General features: G+C 37.7%; 1 protein-coding gene across 1 annotated transcript in view; it reads left to right on the forward strand.

Annotated features, from left to right (window-relative positions):
* Positions 1 to 22,459, forward strand: part of bcl3 (BCL3 transcription coactivator) — a 30,314-nt gene that overhangs the window by 2,045 nt on the left and 5,810 nt on the right. Inside the window, exons 2-4 of the mRNA XM_036586088.1 lie at positions 591 to 720; positions 15,135 to 15,243; positions 21,851 to 22,067. Coding sequence (XP_036441981.1) covers positions 591 to 720; positions 15,135 to 15,243; positions 21,851 to 22,067 — 456 coding nt within the window. The remainder of the gene's footprint in view (positions 1 to 590; positions 721 to 15,134; positions 15,244 to 21,850; positions 22,068 to 22,459) is intronic.

The following is a 22,459-nucleotide window of genomic DNA, read 5'->3' on the forward strand; positions in this document are numbered from 1 at the left end:
CTATCTCTCTCTCTCTCTCTCCCTCCCCCCATCTGTGTGTGTGTGTGTGTGTGTGTGTGTGTGTGTGTGTGTGTGTGTGTGTCGCAAACAGAAGATTGCGCAGTCATGGTCAGTCCAGCCAGTATAGTTTGTCATTGTGAAACTTTCAGCCAATCAACAGGAAGTTATGAGGTTTGCTTAGTAGTCTCTTGCAAAACATGTCAGTGGGTCAGCACATGCGTCTGAGCTGCGACCCACAGTTGCGGATGAGTCCACAAGGCTATTTATAACTAGGAAATAATATGATCTGAGAACATGTCATTTATCATATTAGCTGATAGAAAGTAAATTTTTTTACCCAGGTTTTTAGTCTGGGCCATTGTTCTTAATCATTTCAGAAACATCCAGCTCTATTGTACTTCAGTGGTCTACGCATGTTAAATATGACTATAATCTCCTTTATCATTGTCTTAAATGCTGTTGTTGTGAATACTCTATATGTAAAACTGAGTTTATCCAGATCATCACACAGTGCTGGTGATTTGATATAGACTGTAGAAGTTAGCTATATTTGGCATATATTTGTTTAATTTATTGGTTATTTTCTTTAGGTATCGTCACAGAATATGCGTGCTTCTCATCTTATCCATATGCGAGTGTACCCCTTTATCTCTATGAGGATGCAGATCGGCTGCTGAATGAGGTTGCTTTGGCAACACGCCAGGACGAAGATGGTGACACGTAAGTCATTTGACCGCCAGGAAGTACACTTGTCATTGTTTAATTCAAGTGCTCATAGAGCGTAACACAGCACACACATTTCCTCAATACTTCACCAAGATTGCACTGTACTGATAAAAGCCTTTCAAAAAAGTATCTTGCGTACTATAACTTCCAATCAAGATATATATTTGGAATAAAAACTCTTTGGGTTTTTGGGAATGAGGTATGGGTATGAAAGCCAAAAATGCAGGAACTATGCTGATTCCATGCCTTGACTTCAAGACACCTAGAATCAACGCCAAGTTTATGTAGGCTCGGCTAACATTGTTGTAGTTTTCCTACTTGTATGGCTGCTCTTTCTCTCAAAAAGTGCCTTACTTTTACAGTGAGGGATTATCCCTTCATTGATTTAGATTCCAGTGACACATGTTAAACATGCCATGTTCAGGCTGTTTCTTGAGGAATCTGCCCTGCACATTCTTCATAGCCATCTCACTTCCTGTAAGTAGATTGCCCTGTAGCTCCTATCGGCTCTGATTCATCACACTGACTCTCTCTGACACAAGTGCGGATGAAAAAAATTTATGAATAAGTGAACGAGGTTTAGGACTGCAAGTATGTTAGAATGAAAGCAGACATGTTCTTATGGATTGTGATATTTTGAGGGGAGTAGTATATATGCATCAAAGAGAGAGAGAGAGAGGACGAAAGAGAGAGGCAAAGGGAAACGGGGAGTGACCAAGACATTGGGACAGATTAGCTGACTGGCTGAGCACATGGGATGTTCTCTGTAATTACACTGTATACTCATTTGCTTGTGAATAAGGTGAAATTCAAAAGTGGAGATGGGAGCACAGCAGATCTTATCTTGTGTTCACTCCAAGGGTCACTTTCGAGACTATCATGAGACATTTACGGTGCAAAGGTACACTTTACAAACATACCGTCATCATTTTCTCAACATTAGGCCAATTTTAAGACTGTCTATGAAAGAGAGTGAAGATATGTAGTGAAAAGTGCTAAAGTCACAAGAAGTGAGGATCCAGGAGCTGAGTGATTGAACAACATTTGAGACAAAACTGGAGTGCATATAATGTATTTACTCAGGTTGTATATTAACACAGAATAGCTGATCATCTCTGCACACTCAAAGGAGAAAACCTTTTGAAAAAAAGGTACAGAGCCATATTCTTTATTGCTATAGGCAAATAGTGCTGAGGTTTCATTCTGGTTGTGAAGGGAAAGGTGAATATGCAGGATGATTATGACTGAGTGAAACAATGAAAATGTGTAGTGTAAGAGCATATGAGAGGGGCCAGGCTACAGATGAACACATATAATGCTCTGTCATGCATGGACACACATACCCTTACTGTAAGACCCAAACATCCTCCCACATGATGGCAACTATGAAAGTACTGCTCTTTGTGTGCTCATGTGAGTGAAACTTGGCTTTTCAAAAGTGACACCTGCTGTCATGCAATATTGACAGCCTTTTTTAGTCAACGTGTCCAAAACCTTTTTGTCTAAGTAAGCAAATGAGACCCTGTATGAGTGTACAAATTCACCCTAAAAGGTCCTTGAGAAAGGTCAAGTGCACTTTGCTAAGTTCTAATTTATGTCCTTACAATGCATTGCATATTAAAACGCTTGGCTCTTGTTTCAATACTGGTTTTAACATGCCCTCGTCCACTTGGCCTTGCCGATTCTCCTCGGGGGAATCCCTAACACCATCTGAAGGGCTGTTGCATTAATATATTCACTTAAGTCAGGCCGTGGTCTACAGCTGGTCTAATGTTTATTTAGCATGCAGCTTGCTTTTTCATGCAGTGATTCTATTTCTCTCTGCCCTTGTTTTCTAACAGAACTGTCAGGATATGCTAATTAATCAACACATTTCACAAGCTGGCAAATCTTGTTACTGGTAGAACCGAATTTCCTGGCCTGTATCTCTGTGTTATATCAGTATCTGTCAGAGATCATACTTCAGCAGAAAACAACATTAAGCCACATACATACGTACACACTGACACACACACTCAAGCACACTCGCACACGCACAAACACACAGACACATAAATACGCGCTGTCTCCTCATTCTCTGTAATCTTACGACGTCAATGGGCGTTTCATCCTCTCACCTTGTTTTTTTCTCAGCGCTTAACAGACCCTCACTTTCGGGAAAGCCAGTGAGAGCGTGCAAGTCTGCGGTTGACTCAGGTGTCTTTCTCTCTCTCTCTCTACGTTCTTCTCTTTTTTTCAGCCCTTTTTAAATGAATGAGCTCGAAAACCCAAACATCCGCTCCCCACTTCCTCTTTCACCGCTTTCTCCCCCATCTCTCTCTCTCTCTCTCTCTCTCTCTCTCTCTCTCTCTCTCTCGCTTGCTCTCTTGCTCTCTTTCTCTCTCCTTGACAATGTCTGTATACATATATATATATATATATATATATATATATATATATATATATATATATATAAATAAATATATATATATATATATATATATATATATATATATATATATATATATGTCTTTCATAAATGCCTCCCTTTTTTTAATGGCTGCAATGAAGTTGAATTATTTTTTTATTTTATGTTCTACTGTTGTTGTAACTTCTTTCTAAGCCCTTGAATAACAAAACAATTTGTACTCATACAAGATGGGTACAAATATCTGTGTAGTGTACGCTTTCGTCCTTCATTGTATTGATTCTTTCATCCTCTCTTTATATAACCCTCTCTTTCCCAACATAAGTGGGAGAGTAAGTGCTAAATGCATTCATTGGTCACTCTAGGGCCATTGATGTGTATTTCTGTGAGAAGGGTTAGAGTAGTAGGCTCAGTGGGTCCTTATCTCAGTCCTTAGGTGGAATTCAGGGATGCTGACCTAGTACCAGAAGTTCAAGTGTGTTTCCTTTGACCATTTTGACCATTGTCATTGTGTCCTTAAGTAAGATGTTGAACCCCAAGCTGTTTAGCACAGTGCAACATCGCTAATCACTAAGGCATGACAGGTTTTGAAAAAAGCAAGTGGAGCTCAGTGGACCTATCTTGTCTCCGTAAGTAGTACTTATATAAGAAATGAAATAAATGCATACACTGGAAAAATGCTGTAAGATTTACAGTAAGTTGCTTGCAGCATGATTTACAAGTATTGTAGATATACAGTACTGTGCTATAAGACTATAAGTAATTTTACTGCAATTTTCAAACAATAAAATCACATAACTAGTGTGAAGAGCAGTATGCTGTAGTATGTCTACAGTAACACTGGACATTTTTTACAGCTAAAGAATACAAAAAGTGGTAAACTAGAGTAAACTAGATGCATAATCAAATTCTAATAATTGCTGTAAAAGTTAGTGTAGTTGCCAGTACTTTACTGTACACAAGTACAGGTGATTCTTACTCACGGGTACACTTACATCAGGGCCTGCTACAGTAAGGAGCACAGGCATTGCTGACCTCAATTCATGGGGACGTAGATAACCTCACTCTGTAGATAAATATAGCACAACTCACTGCAAAAAAACTATTGGTTTATTGACTCCACTTCTTATATCTATATACAATGTCAAATCTATGCTAATCTACTATTATCTAATATTGAACCCAGTTCATTTAAATTTTATATACGTTACATTTTCATTTCTATACGTTACATTTTCATTTTCAAATGCAATAACAAACCCTAATGTAAGAAAGCAGCATGTTATTGTAAACATTTACTGTAAAAATACACTAACTGTTTACAGTTATCACCTGTCTTCAAAAACTAAGTTCAGGAGATTAAGTGCTTAACATGGCAAACTATCTTTCAATTATTAATCTTAAGAGATATTATTATGAAAAAAAATATGCAAGTTATGTAGTAAAAAGGAATTTACATGCGAACCCACATATAGGCCCTTAAGAATCCACTTTATGCCACTGTAAAACGAAGTCTTCCAACACCTTGGGTCCTAGATGGCCCAGAAGATAGCAGAGAAGAAGTACCATTACATAAATGTATTGATTTTAGCAAATATTGTAGGATCTTATTCTCTTCTAATCTCACTTGTTATAGTTCACATAGTACATTTAAGACTTACTGCGGGTTGTTTTGTAACCCTGCAATGCACTGTAGCTGCTCTAAACATCCATACTACAGCACTTGGGCATTCGGTAAGCCCAAGAAAACAACTTCATTTACATGTAGCAGGTTGCAACATTCATCAGGGGCCAGATGCACATCGTCGTTTGATGTTGCTGATGTGTGACTGACGTACGAGCGGGATGTTTTGCTTGAATAAGAATGAGTTTAAGGGTCAGATGGTAGCCAGAAGTACCACAGTTCTTCAAAGCTGTTTTTTCATAGCACCCTTGTGGTTTTGAGTCCAGTTATTAATTTTTTTTTTTTCATTTTAAGCCATTTCTCAGCAGGCAGGGTGCAGATCAAAAGAAAAGTCACCAATACCCCAACCACTGAGCCATATTATAGATGCAGTACTTGCATCACTGTAGTGAAGGTGTGATTGCAACAGAAACTGCAGTTTTGTGCATAACTGATTCTAACCCTCGCTTTTTAGATTGATACTGATTGAAGCATGATGAAGCTATGTGTAAATAAATGTTAATGCAATCAGTTTGTTTAAGGGTTTAACCAAGGCTCCCATTAATCATGCCTGCAAGCTGGAAAATATTTTACAAGAACGTTCCCTTGACGCTTTTCCATTCCTTAAGTACTGTTCTGTCTCAAAAACTCATCACAATTATTTTAAAAATGTTCAGAAAAGGAATCACAATCTGCATTTGCTTAGTTGAATAAATTGCCTGTCTGAATATTTAGCCAATGCTGCCATGAATCATGCATGAAACCTGCAAAATATGCACCAACAATTGTCCCTTGATGCTGTCCCCAGTCTTCTTTACTGTCTTGTTTCCGTAAGGACCATCTCCCTCAGCTGTCAGGTTGGTTTCTGGTAAACAGTGGCATACAGTGCTTGTCTCAGGGCTTTTTGTGCCATATTTCAGCTTCCCTTCTCTCTTTGTTTATTGCCACAGCGGGCCGTGCCACAAGGGATGTGAGGTTTGTGTGTCTCTGGCCTGTACAGGATGCCGCACATACGCAGCCCTGGCTTTATCTGGGGCTGCGGTCTAACTAACTCTCACTCACTTCCAGGAACTTAGAGTGTTTCATCTGTAGAGAAGAGAGACAGAAAGACCATGAGACTGTGAGAATGGGTGGATCATGAAGAGTAACGATAAAATGATGAGCTTGCTCAAGCTGATAAAGCTTTCAGTGTCCTTCATAGAGCTGACTTCACAGCATCACACGTAACAGCTGCTGAGCCACCAAAAAGTTAAGGGAGCCATGTAAGAGACAGATGGTTTGTGTTCTGGGTCATTTTCCGGGGGTCAGGTGCCACCAAACCTGACACAATTTTAGGTATACAGCAATGTACATTCTTTTTTTTAACCTATAACAGTTCTTAGCACAGATTCAACTATTCCCTGTCTCAACACACTCAGCTCATGAAGTGCTTGATAATCAGTTGATGAACTGGATCAGGTGTGTTCGGACAGGGAATAGTTAAAGCTGTGCAGGACAGTGGGTCCCCAAGAGCATGATTAAGAAACACTCAGCTATATTAAGTGTTACATATTGATTACTTCAACATCTGCTCATTTGTGAAAATATATCGTTTTACTAGCCTCAACATAATGGGCTGGTTTCCTGTCCTAGCCTAGTGTTGGAGTAAATTGCAATGGCAATGGTGTTTCATCTTTAAAAGATGTTAGATCTTAACAGAGTTACTGTGGTATGTAGCACAGATATTAAGCTGGTATGTATTATAGCATAGATCTATAGCAATACTGCTACTGATTAGATCAGTTCCTCTGCTCTGGAAATTCAGTTATTGCATACAGTTTGCAGTTATTTTTCATATGTTATTTACTCATTTTCTATATAATTTCTTCTCTCATTATTAATTCTTAAAATGTTTCCGCTGAATTACAAAACAGTGGCAAAGCTCCTTCCTAGTTCTTAGGAAAAATGATTTTCACTTTTCATTTTTCTTTCATTTTGTAGGAACAGAAAAGGATGGTTTAATAATGAATGTTTAAACAAAAACGCCTGTTAAAAGCATGAAGCAGACACAGGGCATACTAAAGTAAGTGGCACTGTGCAAATGTTATAGGCATTTGAGACATTGTGAAGTAGTTTGTCTGGACAGAAAGTGTTCTCAAAAAACATAAATATTACAAATCAGTAATCAGATTTTGTGTTAGCTTAACCATTTCCAAAGCTCTCATTGAGGAAGCCTGGTATTTACAGTTACAATCCAATACCTGCTTCAGCTAATCAGTCCTTTCTTAAATTAAATTAGGTTTGCTGCTGATGGAGCTCAGCAAACCAGTAGAATGGCTCGAGTGCACTGAGAAGTCTTACTACGTTACTGCCAAGATAAAGAGTTTTAATCAGTTTTCTTGACTGCATAAGACTTTAGCACAGCACTGTATATGTGTCAGAGTTTAACCACTGCAGATGCAGCTTTCATACATTTGTGAAATCAGTCAATCTGAAGTGGAATAACAGCTTCGGGGGCTACAGATACTGACCATTAGTAAAACAATATCTCCAGTTAAGGTTCAGAGACAATAAATGTTTGAGTTGAATTAAAGTATGAAATGACTTTAGAATAGTACTGCAGTGTTAGAGTGTTCTCGGTTTTCTCTGATTTATTGGAGATGTAAATCCATTCCAATAGTATTATGTTTGATTGACTAGCTAATAGCCAGTTAGGGGGAGCACAGCTGAATATTATGTCTGAAACATGTTCAGTTGTGGCTTTAATGTCATTCATTTGAAATAATTCACGCTCCTAAAATATCAAAACAAACCAAGTAGCTAATTCTTTAACCTCAGCCACTCCCCAACACATGATAATTGAATTAAGATGAAATGGATGATACAGTGGACACAATCTGATTATGATTAAGACAGAGATGTTATAAGAGGTGAAGTCAAGGGTGGTGAAGTCATTTACGGGATGGAAAGTGAGTTCTGAATGATCTCTTCTGCTTTTTATACTGAGAACCAGGGAACAGAGAAAGTGTGACATAGCAGTTTTTTCTTCTTCTTCTTCTTCTTACAGGCCATGTCTGTAAGTCTGAATGCAAGACCTGAGTCAGGTCTATGTAACATGTGGTCTCTGCCACTCAGTCCAGCTTCCTCTTTTCAGTTTGATGCCTCTGTAGGACCTTGATGGTATGGTGATGTGTCCAGATTGTGAAATGATTGTAGATGTGTGCATCATATAGCTTGTATCTTGTAGTCATAACGATAAACCACTAGGCTTTCAAACTTGCTTCTCACAAAGTTGCTCACACAGCAAAACATCCAATACTTGTGTTTATATCTTTGTAACTTTTTGATGGCCTTAAAGGAATAGGTCAGTAAAAAATCAAATTTACATGATTTTCCATTTTCTCTAAAAGCAGTCAATTAGGAAACAAGTGTTTGCTGTCCAAACTTTGCTTCTTAATGTAGCCTTGTACTTCCAGTTCTAATGTTGATAACAGACACTGGAGGTCAATAGTCACCCAAACCATTTCCATAAAAAATGCCTAAAACCTCTCTGAATCCACTCAAACCATGTCTTAATTAAGGTAATGCAGACAAATCATTGTGGTTTAGAACGCAGTACGACCTACTGTGAACTGTAAAAACGTTAAAAAAATGCTGTGTAGATAAAAGAAGGACAGTCATTTAGAATAACTGCAATCACTTCTTTCCTGAGCACAGTTTGCTATAACTCTGCACAAGATGATCAAAGATGGGCTGAGGGAATTCACAACACAGGGTAACTGTAGGGTAATGTAGATAGAGAAGCCAAGCAAGTGCACTCAATACAGTGTCTGATTATGAATTTGAGGGCCACAATTTCTGAACAAATGAGCCTCAACCATATATGTTCAAACCTGAATATACACATGTATCAGTTGAATGCTGGACCCACCTCTTATCTAGATATGGCATGACAGTGAGTAAGCACACCAATGATGGAGAAAAAGTGAACAGCGCTCACCTCAGATCTTGGATCCACTTTTTTAAGGTGCCATCCATAGAGATTTACTTGGTACAGCTTTAGATTTTAGAATATCCCACTGAAGACTTTCCTTGTAATTGTCAGGTGAAAAATGTTCATCATGTATGTTGTAGATTTTGCACAGTAACTTTACTGAAAAACTGTTTCTCATACTAGTTTGTGGTTCGTTGCCAAAAGCCACAATTTGCATGTGTCTGCATCAGTAGAAAATTTGGGGTAATGACTGCTTGGCAGAATAGTACCAGAAAGCAGACTGGATGTTAGGCTGATAATAATGTGGTTCCAATTAGTATAGATGTGTCTACAGGAATACATGCCATTTTAGTAATTTTTTTTTTTTCCCAAATGAGTTCACATAGCTTATCAGCATATTTTGAAGTAAATATATGAAGAAATTGGCATATATTTTTGGAAACAGTTAAGGTGACTACTGACTTCCTGTGTTTGTTAGCAGCATTAAAAAAGCAGCTCCAGTTCTAACAAAAGCAAAAATTGGACACCAAAGATATCTTGGCTGATTGCCTGCATTTGAGGTAAATTATGTAAATATGGAAAATTATGTAGTTGTTTGATTTTTCACCGACCCTTAAACATGTGTGTGTGTGTGTGTGTGTGTAAATGTTACATTATACCCTCTATTGCAATAGTAGACCCCATATGTGGACCATTCAGGTTGTGCCAATAATGCAGGGTGTGTCGCCATCCTCTTCCTTGTTGAAAACTTTCTGTGGAATAGCCATCATGATGCAATTGTGGCACTGCGTTCTAGGACAACATTCACTGGTTCACTGGAGGAAATAGGAATCAGGGCTTCTTTTCACCTCTGTGATCTCTGTCATTTTTCTAATCTCATTCACGATTAGAATATGAACATAAAGGTATACCATCATCATTAGAAAAAGAGTGACTGTCCAAATTCATTGTGCTCTGATCAACAGTGCTTACCTTAATCTATTCATGTCCAACATCTAAATTTAGCATGATGAGGGAAAATGTATGTATATACATTTTTATGTTGTTTTGTTAAAAATTCAGTAATCCCATGTAGGTATAGACAGTATGGCAATTATATAACATTACACTTTAAGACATTTTATATTATTGTGTATCACTATATTTAGTGAACCAACAAACCTATGAGTACAGTGTTTTTAATTCAGTGGTTAACCCACTGCACTGTGCAAAATTCAAATAAATGGGCCTAATTATGCTCTCTTTATAATAAAACATGCAGTTTTTCAGTGTTCTTTCAATACTGATTATATCTAGTGTGCTCAGAAGAGCATATTACATAATATAGGGCACTTTATCACTATAATTATAAATAGCATCAGAATGCCCATCTCAATCTCTTGTGACCAAAAAGATAATATGACGAATTAAATTATAAAAGATGAACTCACTTTTAGCCCAATACTGTAATTTGATCAATTTCTAAAATTTCAGATTTGTATAAAGGCTAAGGAACCCTAAAGTGTGCATTTGTATTGTTACAGTGCTGGGAAAAAGTATTTGCCCCCTTTCCAATTTCTTCTATTTTTGCATATTTGTCACATTTGAATGTTTCAGATGATTAAACTACTTCTAATATTGGACAAAGATAACCCAAGTAAACATGAAATGCTGTTTTTAAATGATGATTTCATTTATTGAAGGAAAAATGCTGTTTAGCCCTACCTGGCCCTATCTGAAAAAGTAATTGCCCCCTTAGCTACTAACTCAACCAGTTAACCAACTTCAATTGACTATTGGGGTCAGTTTCACTAGGACACCCAGGCATGATTACTGCCAGACCTGTTATATCTAAACATCACTTAAATATAACCTGTCTGGTAATGTAAAGCAGGTTAGAAGGTCTCAAAAAGCAGCACATGATGTCACTTTCTAAAGAGATTCAAATGCAGATGTGAAGTCATTGAAATCTGCCAGTCTGGAAAGGGTTACAAAGCCATTGCTTAAGCTTTGGGACTCCAGCAAACCACAGTGAGAACCATTATCCACAAATGGTGAAAACTTTGAACAATGGTGAACTTTGCCATGAGTGGCCGGCCTACCAAAATTTCACGAAGAGCACATCAATGACTCATCCAGGAGGGCACAAAGGAATCCAGATGAATATCTAAAAAACTGCAGGCCTCACTTGCCTGTAGGTAAGGTCAGTGTACACAATTCCACAATAAGAAAGACACTGGGCAAAAAAGGCATCCATAGGAGAGTTGCAAGGCACAGACCACCGTTACATCTGGCTAACACTGCATTCAGCCATAAGAATATCATGCCAGCAGTCAAACATGGTGGTGGTAGGATGATGGTCTGGGGCTGCTTGGCTTGTCTTAATTGTTGGAACCAGGAATTCTGCTCTCTATCAGAAAATCCTGCACGAGAATGTCTGCCTGTCAGTTTGTGATGTAAAGTTCAAGCGCAGTTGGGTTATGCAGCAGGACAATGATCTGAAGCCCACCTCTGAATGGCTTAAAAGAAAGAAAATTCGGCCAAGTCAAAATCCTGACTTAAATCCCATTGAGATGCCGTGGCAAGACCTTAAATGGACAGTTGATGCTTGAAAAACCTCCAAGGTAGCCACATTAAAACAATTCTGCAAAGAAGAGTGGGCCAAAATTCCCCCACAGCGATGTAAAAGGCTCATCCCAGGTTATCGCAAACATTTGATTGCAGTTGTTACTGCCAAGGGTGGCACAACCAGTTATTAGGTGTAGGGGGCAATTACTTTTTCACATGGGTGATTAAGCTTTAGAATCGATCCTTATCTTCAATAAATAGAAGGATCATTTAAAAGCTGCATTTTGTGTTTACTTGTGTTGTCTTTAGATTAAAATTAGTTGGATGATCTGAAACTTTTAAAAGTGACAAATTAGCAAAAATAGAAGAACAGAATACTTTTTAACATCACTGTATATGCTGTTTTAGATATGGGCATGTAATCATAAAATGTTCTTATTGGACAGGTTGAGAGCCACAGAAACATTTTCTTTTTTTTCACATTCACACTGGGGAGGTGTGGTTTCAAAACCATGAATGAAAAAGTTATTTCATATGATACTGATCTTTTTTCCCCAGTTCCTCATGTAGACTAAGTCAGTAAACCGCTGCTGACACTTTTTATATTTTCTTAAATAGTTTCTACAAAACAAATCATGTCATGTATTTGAATGTGTATGTACTGCACACTAAAAACCACTAAACCACATTTTCCCTGTGTTTGTGTTAATTAGGTTAATGTCTAATGCCAATAATATTATTTTGGACCGAGAATGTCAGTTTATGCATGAATGTATTGCAAGATTTTTGCAGGGCAGTTTTGCAAGGCAGATCGCAAAGACGCGTGTCTGTTCCTCAGAGGTGTTTGTAAGTTTTCTTCAGCGTTTCACAGGAAGAGCCAGTTGTCACTGAAAATACACTGAAAGCCCCTATAAAGTGACATTAATCACAATGATGATTATTATTCAAAACTGAAAGAACAGTGCCATTGTCCCTGACATCAGGAAGTCACCTCAAACCAAAGTGGCTGTTACTGGAAACCTCTTTAGAAAAAAGAAAAAAAAAAGTTCAAGAGTCCCTCACTCGTTTTCACCCAGTCTTACCTCTCTCTGCTTTCAACTTGCACACAGATAGATGGAGGTTTTCTTTGAAGTGATCGGGAGATAAGCATTTCCCTGTACTAACTGAGATCGGTTGCATGTGGACACTGTGTGCAGAATGACTCATGCAGGTTTAAGCCTTTCGTAAACTGTCATTCATAGAATCAGGTGATTGATCGCCATGTTAATCAGTTTTTTCACTCAGCTGTCAAAACCACATATACTATTATGTAAACCCACTGGTCAGCAACATGTGTGTCAGGAACAATTTATACTTTTGTATGTGCGCAAGCACGGTATATTTTTAGGAAGTAAAGTTATGAATTATGCATATTTGTAACAAAACGCATCAGAGCCCAAAGAATATTGGAGTGCTGTCAAGATGAGATTTGGCATTTAACAGAAAAGCAGCTGCCTGATGAACAGAAGCATCTCTCTTTCCTATACTGGGGTCAAGATTTGCATTGTGGAGACTGAAATATGATTCATGTGTTAACTCAGTTAAAATTCAAGCAGGTACAGTGACAAGCTGACATCTACTTTTTGAGAGAAGTGTTTAGTGTAGTGGTGTTCATGAGCCAAATACGAATAGTCAGAAAAATAGTGGAATAGGTGTATACTTGTGGTATAGTGCTTAGTTCTTTTACCATGGATGATAGCTGGACTGACTGATATGTTTGTGCGTACCCAGCGATGGACTGATACCCTGCTCTTGATGTACCCTGCCTTGTAATCTATGCAATACTGGAGCATAGATGTCCCTGACTCGGATAAGCAACTACTAAAAGTGAAGAGTGTCCACAATGACTGGACATCACATGTTGTCTGCTAGTCCAAAATATTAATAGGTATGATTTAGTCTGTTGGCTGCAGTTTGGGATTTTATTGTAAAGGGGCAAATAGAAATGATTTAAAATTACTTGGAAAAATACCATGCCACATGAAGTTAGCCTGTCAGCAATATAAGGTTTGCTATTTGTTATATGTGTTTTTTTTTGGTTATTTTTGACTCTGTGTTTGCCTGCAGTTTGAGCATTCTGATGTTATTAACTGCTAAAGTCAATGAGAACCAGAAATTATAATGTGTTATCCTTTCGTACTTCTATACTGTGAAGCACAGTATAAGAGGAGGCCTCTTAGTTAACTGAGCATTTCGCTCAGTGATGGATGGAGTGGTGGGAGAGGGAGGTGAAGCCAAAAATTAGAAGATGTTTTAAAGGCAGGCAAAAGTAGCTTTTTGCTGAAGGAGTATGAGGAGACAAGATTTTTGTTTTTTAAATTACATGATATGATGAGTCATACTTTATATGACCAAGAAGATGGGGAGTCTATAAATTACATTTTGACAGTAAGAGTTAAAAGATAGTCAATAACCTGGCATTTGAAAATATTTTCATAGACCAGTCTTCGAAGAAAATCCCTTAAACTATAAGGGACAGATTGGGAGCCTTCTCTAAAAAAAAACAACATATATAACTACACTTGCAGAAACAGAAGTTACAACACAAAAGCAAAACCGGTAAATGCCAAGAATAGAACATCCCATTTGAAGAAAAAGTACCTAAAAGAACTGTCCGTGATCCAAGGCATACCACTTGATCTCTGAAACATGATAGTTACCACTAGAACTGGCTTGCTTACAATCACTGAAAAAGTTATTACTGATGAAAGCAACAGGGTAGGTTTTTTAGTCACAGAAAATGTTGCAGCTCAGATATGACCGAAAGCCTTAAAACTTGTTGTTCATCGATTCAGGCAACAGTATTTAACAGAGCTAAGAAGAGAAATATTTTTAACTGGCCAAGTCAAACTCCTGACATTTCCCAAGAAGGTGACATAAGAAGAAGACTAAAATAAGAATGTGGAGTAAAGTAAAGGTCTGGAAGACCGTCATCACAGATGATAAGCAGTGTTTGGTAATGTCTATCCATTGTGCACTCCAGGATGTCATTACATGGGTAGGGTATGTAAATAAGAATTAAAGATAACAACCTTATTTACTAAATGTTGGTCAGTCTAAAAACATTTGGTGCCCTACAGTGGATTGAACTCATGCAATTATGTTTTAAGAAACTACATTTGTTGTTGCTTTTGTTTGAGGCCAGTTACTTAAACTGTTAATTATTGCCAGTGTTTCACAATATTTAACACCATTTTCTTCACAGTAAAAATAGTGGAATAGGTGTATACTTGTGGTATAGTGGTTAGTGCTTTTACCATGGATGATAGTTGGACTGACTGATTGTTCCAGGTATGGTGGTTATTGCTTTTATCATAGATGATAGCTGGACTAACTGATTGTTCCAGGCTATGTTTAAAATACAGGAGATTACAGCCACTTTACACTTATCCTGTGGTCCATGTGATTGATGTGATTGTGAAGTAACAGTGCACAGTTGCTAGTTTGTTGTTATTGTTAATAATATGGTCTAATAAATTACTGTGAAACTAATGCAACTAGCTAGTAGTCAGTAATTTACTGTAATTTAATATATTCATATAAAATATGGATAAAATGTAGTCCCTGTGGCCCTGCGATGGACTGGCGACCTGTCCAGGGTGTCCAGGGTGTACCCTGCCTTCCGCCCATTGACATCAGGGATAGGCTCCAGCACCCCACCGCGACCCAGAAGGATAAGCGGTTTAGATGGTGTATGCATGTATGTATGTAGTCCCTGTGTGGATATTTTTTAAGGATGTGTTTTTAAAGATGTGTGAATTGTGTGTGTGTTATTGCAGGGCTCTGCACATTGCTGTGGTTCAGGAGAAGGAGGCAGTAGTTCACAGGCTGATCCACATTTTATGCCGGGCTTGCAAAGACTTGGACTTATATAATAACCTAAGACAGGTAAGACACACGCACATCTGACACACACACTTGTTTTTATACAATGTCAGAACACAAAGTCATACACAGCAAAAACTGTATTCATCATTTTATTCTGAAATCAACTCATCTTAAAATATTTTGTGTGATAACACAACAAATTGCATTTTAATATATATAAGCCTAACCTGAACCTCAGTAATGGTTTTTCTCTTTCAATGTGTGTGAAACATGTAGGTTCTACTTCTTTTTTGTCCTGAAAATGTACAAACACACACAAACACACATGGTGTATGAAGCAAGCAGAAGAACTAACAGCTTATAGTATACTCTCAGAAAAAAAAATATATACTGAACTGTACTTTTCAGGCTACAATGCTTGTCACTGGGGCAGTACCCTCAAGGACACTTCAGTACCTTTAGTTAAACATAATCACAATTGAATCATAATCGCAATTCTGTGCCAGGTTTTTTTTTTGTTTGTTTGTTTCAGTTTTTTTGTTTTCTTTGTTTTTTTTTCTTTTAAGTTTCTTTGACTTATTTATGAAACACACACGCATACATACATATATTCAGTGGGGTCCAAAAGATCACTAGTGAAAATGCTTCTATTTTGCTTTTTTGTTTAATACAAATTTTTTCATTGTAGTTTGATTAATAAGATTGTCAGCAACAATCTGAGTGAACAGTAGAATCTTTGACAATTTAACATGAAATTCATAATTTCTTAGTGTTTTTCCCCCTGTTGCTTTAATGACAGCTTGCACACAAGCTGGCACAGACTTTGATCACTAACAGTGACAAAAGCCTCTGAACACTGGATCCACCTTAGAGGCATCTTAACGCAACATTCTAAAATTTCTGTTGTATAGATAGATAGACAGACAGATAGACAGACAGATGGATAGACAGACAGACCATTCAGACAGATCATTTAACTGAGCAGTACACATTTATTTGCCCAAAACATGTGTGTTGTTTACTCAGTAATATTAAATCAAGAGTGCTGGTGGTGGATTTGAACAAGTACTTATAGGGGCTGTACCTTTAACCTGGAAAAGTGAATGTAGTGTGCATTTCAAACTCATCCATGTGCTATGTGGACCATTATTGTACCTTTAAGGGGACATTTACATTGTTCGTACCTTGAGGGTCAAAAATGTACCCATACAGTACCCTCTTTGTGTGTGTTTAAATGTATGTTTAAAGGAGAGCCTGATAAAGACCACTGTAGCTGAAAACGTGAGCATGCAAAAGAGGAAGCATTTTCTTTCCTGGTAATGTATCATTCCAGACCCAGTGCAGTCTTATATTAGTGGTTATGTGAGCACCTACAGTGGGCAGCCCATATCCACTACACCACAACACCAAACACACTGCACACGCACTTCTGCTCTCGCTGGGAACTGCCTTTTCTCATTCCCACAATGCACTATGCTTACGGCTCACCCCCTGCGGAGTGTCCCCAAGCTTTCACATTCTGTTCTTCTCTCTCTCTCTCTCTCTCTCTCTCTCTCTCTCTCTCTCTCTTTCTCCCTCTGTCTTTAAAGCATCACTTCCACTGTTCTCACCCGTTCTCATCATCAGCAATAGCCACTTCATGTCTAACCAAACCTCAGAAATCACCTCACCTCATGCTGAGGTTTCACTCAACACACACATCGCAAGCCAGTTACCAGAAGCTGCGTCTGAACCGTGCCTGAACTGACTGCTGTTTTTTTTTTTGTCTGACGATTCATTTAGCTTTGAGTTATATCCTGTCTTCATTCACTTCACTTCCCTAGAACTGAAGCACTGTACAGTCCATACATGATTGTGTGTGTTTGTGTATGTGCATGCATGCATGCATGTACCAGTCAGTCTTTGTGTGAAAGAACAAGATGAACCAAGAGCAAATATTTCTATGGCCTAGCAGATTGTCATTGTTGCAAGTTTTTATAGGGCCTGTATGATGGAAAATCAAAATTTCCTTACTTTGTTTAAATAAAATACAATTTCCCAACATTGCACCCAATCCCCAGTGCATACAGCATATGAAAACCAAACTGCAAAAACAGCCTGTTTTTGTGATGTCATGAAAACCAATTCTTACATATATCCTCCTATTCAGCCTAAAGCAGTTTAGCCTCACCCATTTGTGTTGAAGTTATATGGAGTGTTTCAGCCTGCACTGTTTTATGAGCTTCCACTGAATCACAATACAGGGCCAGCCAATCAGAGCAAAGGTCATTTGTATGTAAGTCTTAAGGGCATAGTAACTAAACTAAGGGATTCTAAGGGATGAAAATAGTTTGTAAAATGTTCATGTAAAATGTGAATTATGACTGCTTTTGGTACATAAACCACATATACAAGTGGACTTCAGGAAAAAACATACAATACAAAAACAATGGAGGACATGGACTATTTCGTCTTATTTTGAACCATTTCTATTGATCCATTTTTCATGAAATATTCACACGATGTAAATAAAGAGGGGGAAAACATTTTTAAGGTGTAAAAAAATAACAAAAAACAGATGAAATGACGTAACAAGGTTGTGACAATCATGTTTTTTACAAGTAGTTTACAACAAAATCACAACAAACACAAGAGTTATTACAAAAGTTATTACATAAATTGATTATTAATATGCTGGTTGATGCCTGAGACATTGCTTTATGATAGTTATATAATTTTTGACCTATAATGCATGTTAAACTCTGTTTCCATTTTAAAATCATGGCAGAGAGGTACATGCAGGTAAAACCTTTTTCCAGAATTTGCCATTTTATCATCATCAGCATTGCATATGAAATTCAGAAGACAAGTATTCACTGGTGGTCTTGTATAGTACATATATATTGAATTTACATTGTCGACATCACGACTCCTAGTTCCTCTCAACACCACTGTAAAGACATTTGGGTCATTAAATTTTTCTACAATTAACTTTTTTCACATCAAACCACTCTGAATGACTTTGTTTACGTCTTACAGACTGAATTATGCAGAATTTTTGAAAAAATCGGTGAATGGAATTCCCCTTTAAATAAATGTTCTATTAAAAAAAAAACTTTATATACTTTATACATTTAACACTTAAAAGAATTTGCATTGTACAGTAAGACTCCCAGTCTGGCACAGTGAGTACAAATAATTGCTGGGGTCAGTATAAAACTGCAGATATGTTGGTGTCTTCTCAGCTGACTGGTGGATTTAAGAAAGTGTTACTACTGCTACCACTGTCTCTATATTACTGTGCTACTCTTCCTTCTTTTACACCATCTTACGCCCACAGTTCTATTGTGACCACCACTTACACTGACATTTAGAAGACTGCCTGTTGCTGGGTGCCGATTTTAGGAATACCACTACCACAGATTAATCAAGAGAACTACAACTTTACTTGAAAATCTCTGTTGTATTGGGAGTTGATGCTTTTCGTGTGTTAGATCGTAAGGTAAGTGCTGGTCGTTTGCATTCTGAATGCACGTGTTCTTTCTTCGCTTTTCTGGTTTGTTTCTCTGCAGTTTGCTGTGTTCACACTACAGTGCTGTTAATGACGGCTGCATCAGAGTGCAAGCATTGTGAGCGTGTGTTGTAAGTTGTGCTCTGTTAAAGCAGCTACCGGGTGTGCGTGTGAGTGTGTGTTTGTATGTGTGTACGAACTTAAGTATCCTCATTCCGAGAAGTCACATGATGCCCCTTGCATTCTGGGCTGTTTCTCAACATACCTTCTGTTGTGGTTCAGGGTAGAAGTTGGGACTTTCCCTTTTCTCTCGCGCTCTCTCTGTTGCTTGCTCGCACTCTGTCCCTCACTGGACCTTGATACTGCTTCATTGACTTTTTTAATTAATTGTTAATTTTCATTTTTAACAATAACTGACCAACAGGTCAACTTGCCATGATGACACATTGTTGCCATACCTATGAACAACAACAAAAAAAAACACGTGTCTCCAAAATGTCTGTTTATTCTGGTTATGGCAGGTTTTCTTTGTTGTCATTGGTTCTATGTTCAGTTTTTCTGTTTACTTATACTAACACAACTGTCAGTACAAAAAGGTTTGCTTCAGTTTTGTAAATGGTAAATATATATATTCTTTTAGTACATTTTTCTCTAAACAGTAGTAGTAATTCAGTCGTTTGTTATATTTTCTCTCTTTCCAAGCAGGAATGTGATTATAAAAAGTACTCTGCAGGGGAGAGGAAAGGGATTTTCCCTCCATAATCCCACTCTTCCTTGTGTCTCCCTCCCCTCCTCCCTCCACACTATCGCTTCCGGCTCTTCCTCTCCCACCCTCACTTGGCCTCTGTTTAGCCTTCCTTCCCCCTCCCCTTCTTTACACTCTTTATGTCCTTATCTTGGTTTTAAAGCATTAGTGTTTGCCTTTTGGGCCGGTTCCTTCAGCTTTGAATGGCGCTGGTACATATGGACAATAGTTGGGAGTCACAGAAGATGTGTGCACATTCACATTTGATAAGCTAATAAAGAAAGGCTCTGTGTCAGAACAGAGCTTCTTTTATTTGTGATCTGTTATGGCTTTGAGCTGTATATATTTCAGTGTTTCTAAAATCAGGGGAAAATGCATGCATGTGTTCTTACACATATGCAGAACAGAGCGATTGTGTGATGTGTGATGAGTCAGACAGGATTCAGGGAAATTGGAGCTTTTTCACAGGAAGGGAGCGCCACAGGCATTGTGACACTGGAGGAATTTCTCTACACTCTGCTTTTGTATCTCTGTACTTTTTACCCCTGGCTCTTACTGGAACATTGGCTCCTCCTCTTTCCTTTGTACAGTGTGCCTGTCCAGTGCCACCTTTACCTGCCAGCACTGAAATGAAAGTGTTTTTAGTATCATTATAAATCATCAATATATATTACTCCGTACCCCTTTGAGTTAATGTTGGTTCAGAATGCTTTCTTTTTCATTCTTCATTTCCCTGAACTTTATACATAATACACTTCTGTTCCACTACTCTTATGAAGGTAGAACTTTGTTAGTCTCATACAAAGCCCCAGTATGATTAGACTTGCACCTTGAGATGGTGAAGCATATTAGCATGCATCTGTTGTACTTTCATATTATGCTTAAATAAAAACTTACCTGCCAACACAAAAGATGTACGTCAATAAAATAGGAGGCGTAAGGCTGCTTATGTACATTTCAGGTCATGCTTAAGTGAATGCCTATATATGTGCACGTTTCTGCGTTGTGTACTTTAACAGACAGGTTTGTATGCAAGTTCATGTACGTGTGTTATGTGGTTATGTGTGTATTTGTGCAGTAAACACAGAGTACCTGGAGTGTTTTTAAAGTCTTATCTGGTTGTCACTTTTCTGTGGCATTGACCTTTAACCTGTTCAACAGGTTCTAACTGAGAGCTTGCATTGATGGGAATACAGCAGGATGTGATTCATATTTACAACCCAATAACCCTACACAGCCAAACAAACCTGAGCATGTTAATGTGAATTTGCCTTTTTATGGTGGTTTAGTGTACATTGATATGTTTAAGTGAGCATGGATTTTAACTTATTGCGGAAAATTTAATCTGTTTATTTATGTACTTATTTATTTATTTAATGAATATGTTTTTGGTGCCTCAATTTTTATACATCTCTGTCTTCTGTCATACTTTAATCTTTTGTAAATAAGTAATAATAATAATAATAATAATAATAATAATAATAATAATAGTTCTATTGTTAAAAGGCCCGAATAGCCAAAATATGTTTACAATGGTTGAGGACACTAACATACAACAAGGGGAATTCCAAATTCAAAATAATTCAGTGGTTGAGATGTAAACAAAGTCATTTAGACATGTAGAGTGTTTTCATGTCAATTGCTGCATAGAGGAACATACTGACTCAGATTTTTTTACAGTGGTACTGATAGTAACCATGGGTGGCAATGTCTATAGTGCAGATATAGCCATTTTATTTACTATCCAAAATGACCAGAGAACCTACATATGTCTCCTGAGTTTTAATATGTAATGTTCATAAAGACAAAATAGAGGTACATCTGAAACAAATACGTTTTCTTACTATCACATTTACATTTTACTCTACACTGTAAAAAGTGGAGCAGGGCAGTAGTGGATTTAAACTGAGGTGAAATATTTCCCTTGTTCATGTTACCTATTTATTTTGGTTTTCATTGTTTTATTCAAAGTTTAATTGAAGTTGAATAAAAACAGTTGACTAGCTTGTTACTACATGAAGTCATTTTTTAGGTTGAACTGACAAACCTTTTTCACAGTGTACAACTGGATCCACGCTACAGGTCCTTATTCTCATAACTATGTAACTTACATATTAGTTTCAGTAGTTACTGAATAAGCTATAGTATTTACTACATAATATGTTTTAAAGTTAATAACTGATTAACCCCCAATAATTTGTCAGGCTTATTACATCCTAAAGCTTTTATATTTTGTAATTACATGAACAGTGCAAACTGGCAGAGTTATTCTTTAGTTACAAGACTGGGAAATGGAACCTGGACCTGCCAGCAGCTCACGTCTGCAGTTTAAGGGGTTAATTGATTAGGGGTTAATTAGGGGTTAATAAAATAAATTACCATCAGCTATGATAAACTAAAATGTTATTCCCTCTTCTATCTCTTGTCCTCAGACTCCTCTACATTTGGCTGTAATCACTCACCAGCCTGCTGTGGTGGAGGCTCTCCTGCAGGGTGGAGCTGACCCTGGAGCACTGGACCGTAATGGTCAGAACGCACTGCATCTTTGTTGTGAACACAGCCAGGACAGGTGCCTGTCTGTAATTCTGGCCCACCTTGCCCACTCCCCGTGCTGCCCCTCTGCCTTCCTGGACAGCAGGAACTATGAAGGTGAGTATGCAGCTTAACTGAATCAAAAAAAGACATCTACCATGCTGAGGCCACAAAACAAAACTATATATGTGCTTTGTTTTAGTACAGTGAAACATAGTTAAGCCTGACACATTGTTTTCATGCTATATTCTCTAGGCTTACAATTACATTATAATTCATAAGTATTATCATTTACTATACATTATCCTGAATTAATCTGTAACTACTATGAAACTAATGTAGGTTATGAGAGTGGGGAATTGAAGTGTGGACCCACATATAGGCACTTAGGGTTTAATGAGTTAAACCTTATTATAGTATTGAAGTTTAAGATTTGTATTAATGATCTTTTGGCATCTCTGTAATGGTGAGGAGTATGATCTATGAGCTAATGTTATTAGAGAAGAATG

Source organism: Colossoma macropomum, unplaced genomic scaffold, assembly GCF_904425465.1.
Source record: "Colossoma macropomum unplaced genomic scaffold, Colossoma_macropomum, whole genome shotgun sequence".
Taxonomy (NCBI): Eukaryota; Metazoa; Chordata; class Actinopteri; order Characiformes; family Serrasalmidae; genus Colossoma; species Colossoma macropomum.